General features: G+C 46.1%; 1 protein-coding gene across 1 annotated transcript in view; it reads right to left on the bottom strand.

Annotated features, from left to right (window-relative positions):
* Positions 1 to 3,479, bottom strand: part of LOC102045590 (collagen alpha-1(VII) chain-like) — a 104,828-nt gene that overhangs the window by 73,216 nt on the left and 28,133 nt on the right. The window contains 4 exon segments of the mRNA XM_031061892.1: positions 51 to 170; positions 891 to 1,037; positions 1,835 to 1,972; positions 3,461 to 3,479. The exon segment at positions 3,461 to 3,479 is cut by the window's right edge and continues 25 nt beyond it. Coding sequence (XP_030917752.1) covers positions 51 to 170; positions 891 to 1,037; positions 1,835 to 1,972; positions 3,461 to 3,479 — 424 coding nt within the window.

The raw sequence follows: 3,479 nt of genomic DNA, 5'->3' as shown, positions 1-3,479 counted from the left end.
AGAGGAGCTCAGGAGATGGATCAGGGTTTCCTTCCCTCACCAAACCTTACCTGAGGACAATCCCCACGTCAGCGAATACAGGGATGCTCCAGGAACAGAATTCCAGGACAACAAAACGCTGGAATCTGCGGCCTCCTGCACGGTGAATTCCGTCACTTTGGGCAAATCCACTGTTGGAAAAGCAAGGGATAAAGCTTAGGGGCTGGAAATGGCTTTGGGGACATTTCTGCCTCCCGAATTCCATGATTCTGGTGGGAGGAAGGAGATCCTCCAGCACTTCAGGTGTTTTCCAAGAAGCTGAATCAAACCAGGTTCTCATTTTGTGGGAACTGGGGGAAATTTTGACAGATCTTCAGTCTGGACTTTAAACTGACTGAAACTTGAGGTTTTTGGGATGGGTAATGAAGTTTTTCCTGCGTTTTTTTTTTTTTTCCCCAGATGCTCCCTGAAATCCCAGTGTTGGCTCCACATCCCTGATTTTCTCCTCTGTTTGATCTCAAACCTGCCCATTTTGGCACAAGTCACGAGGGACGTTGGCCTTTACCTGCTGGAAAAGGTCAAGGTATTGCATAAAGAGGGAATTCCAAGATAATGTGCCACAAAAATGGGAATTATTGGCAGGGGAAGATCGAAAAATCCCAATATTCCTTGGTAATAAGAAGAAAAGATCAATGTCTATTTTTTGGTGGGATCTGAGAAGAACAAGGCCGGGTTGGATGGGGCTTGGAGGAATCTATAGAAGGTGTTGGAAGTGGATGAACTTTAAGATCCCTTCCAACCCAAAAAATCCTGGAATTCCAGGAATAAGGCGTCCATCAGCCCAAACTGCTCTTTTTCTTTCCCTCCCCTATGGAGATGCTGTTATCCCAACCCATGAATCCCATACTCACAGGTTTTGGCCGTGAGGACCGTGGGGTTTCCCTCCTGCCCCTTTCCCGCTGCGCACACGGAGATGGTGTAGGTGCTGTTGTCCCTCAGTTTGGGAATCGTGAAGGAAACGGCCTCTGCTGGGACCAGCTGGGAGGATTCCGAGTCACCTGAGGGGAGACATCCCAAAAAAAACCCCACGGTGTCCACGGAAAGGGAAGTGTAACAGTCATGGTTACAGCAGCTGCACACACACCTGACAGGACCTGGCCAGGGAGGAGAGTTAGGGACTCATTTTGCCCATGGGGAAACTGAGGCACAGACATATTTTATGGAAAATCCTTTTGCTAGGATCCTCTCTCCTGAGAAGCTGAGAGGCCTCAGGAACAAAATGTAAACAATGGTTATCTGCTGCTGTGGAATGCAACAGGTGCATCTGTGATTGGTCTCATGTGGTTGTTTCTAATTAATGGCAAATCACAGTCCAGCTGTCTCAGACTCTCTGGTCAGTCACAAGATTTTATTTTCATTCCATTCTTTTCTTTGCCAGCCTCCTGATGAAATCCTTTCTTCTTCTAGTTTTAATATGTAATTTTCTTTTAATATAATATATATCATAAAATAATAAACCAGCCTTCTGAAACATGGAGTCAAAATTCTCATCTCTTCCCTCGTCCTGGGACCCCTGTGAGCACCACCACAGAAACTGAGGCACAGGCAGTGGAGAGATGAGGTCACAACTGTGGAAAGGAACTAATTATTGGAATTTCCAAGTCCTAACTATATTTATATCCTTGGTCAGAGCCTAAAGCTTAGCTCAGGGCTTGTTTAGAGGAGCCCAACCTGTCCCTGTAGACACTGAAGTCCCCACCTACCCTGACCACCCATGGAAAAAGGAATTTCCCGAGCCAAACTCCCCATTTTTGTGGGTTCCTTGTGCTCTCTGACCAAGGATTGGGATTCTTACCATTGGATGGCTCCCAGGATATCTTGTAGTGACTTATCCCAGGAAGCCTTTTCCAAGCCAGCTTCAAAGTGTTGACACCAGTGTCGGTAACCCTCAGGTCCTGGATGGGCGGGATGGGGCTGGAATCTCCAGAAGGAGCTGGAAAAACGAACCGGGATAAGATTTCAGCTCGGTCCCAGAGTAACACCATGGCTCCAAGCTGTGGTGGAAGAGAAAAATTTGGGCATTCATTAATATCCACTTTCCAAACATTATCCAGGATGCCAGGCTGAAATTCCTAACGGATCCATGGATTCCAAGCTGAGGAACCTCATCCACACCTCTCACCACCCACACCAAACTGGTGACACGCAGGGGGACACGAAAAGAACTCCAGGAGAGGATGGATCATCCAGACACATCTTCAAATTCCATGAAAAGCCCATTGAGATGGAATCAGGTGAAGAAGACACGGAAAGGAGCCAGAATTCCATGTTGGAAGAGGCAGAGCCACAACCTGTCGCCCTGATTTTTTAAGCTTTTCTAAGCCTTCTGATGTTTACATTCTTCTAACAAACTCTCACACACTTTCTGTAAATAACTCATTGTTTTGCATTCTTTTATGGAGGAGGAGGAGAAAATTGATGGACTGTTGGTTTGTCCAGTGTCATTGTGGCACTGTCACCCTCCAGTCCACTGTCACTTTCGGAAAACCATAAATGCTGGAGTCAGAAAATAAACTTCCCTTTTTTCACCTTGAGAGCAGCGGTGTGTGTGCTTGTGTTGTTTCGTGTCCTGTAGTGACAGCAACCCAAGGAATTCCCAAAACCTCAAGAGCGCAGGGTGGTGAGAGACCCTGGGTGGTGCCTGCGGAGAGGTTCCTGCATTCCCAAGGTGGTTTTGGATAAATAACTCTGGGAATTGTGTTGATAAATCCAGGATTGCCCAACGTGCCAGAAGGACTTGTCCACTCCCTCCCACGGGAACAGCCAGGGATTATTGCCACCAGCAGTGAGGGCTGCACGTGCCTCCACCATCCACAGGACATCCTGAGCTGGATCCACCAGGATAATGGAGTCCATGATAGATGAACACAAGGATTGAACCCAAAAATGTGGTGTTTTTATCACCAACTGACCCAATCCCGTGCCCAAGACCAATCCAAGCTTTGCCTCCCAAACTGAAGGAGGGTTTTTCTGTCGCCATGATATTTTAAGAAAAAAATCCTTTTGCTAGGAACTTTTCCTCCTGAGGAGCTGAGAGACCTCAGAAACGAAATGGAAACAATGATTATCTGCTGCTGTGGAATGCAACAGTTGAATTTTTGATTGGTCTCATGTGGTTGTTTCTAATTAATGGCCAATCACAGTCCAGCTGTCTCAGACTCTCTGAGAGTCACAAGCTTTCATTATTATTCTTTTCTATTTCTTGCCAGCCTTCTGATGAAATCCTTTCTTCTATTCTTTAGTGTAGTTTTAATACATAGTTTTCTTTTCATATAATATATATCATAAAATAATAAACCAGCCTTCTGAAACATGGAGTCAAAATTCTCATCCCTTCCCTCGTCCTGGGACCCCTGTGAACACCACCACATTTGGTGATCCCGAGTGAAGAAAAATTCCACATTTTTCCAGCAGGACTCACCTGTGAGGTGAGTCAGGAT

The sequence above is a fragment of the Geospiza fortis genome, unplaced genomic scaffold, assembly GCF_000277835.1.
Source record: "Geospiza fortis unplaced genomic scaffold, GeoFor_1.0 scaffold61, whole genome shotgun sequence".
Classification (NCBI taxonomy): Eukaryota; Metazoa; Chordata; class Aves; order Passeriformes; family Thraupidae; genus Geospiza; species Geospiza fortis.
The sequence above is the reverse complement of the archived record's forward strand: the minus strand, read 5'-3'. Positions and strand labels throughout refer to the sequence as shown.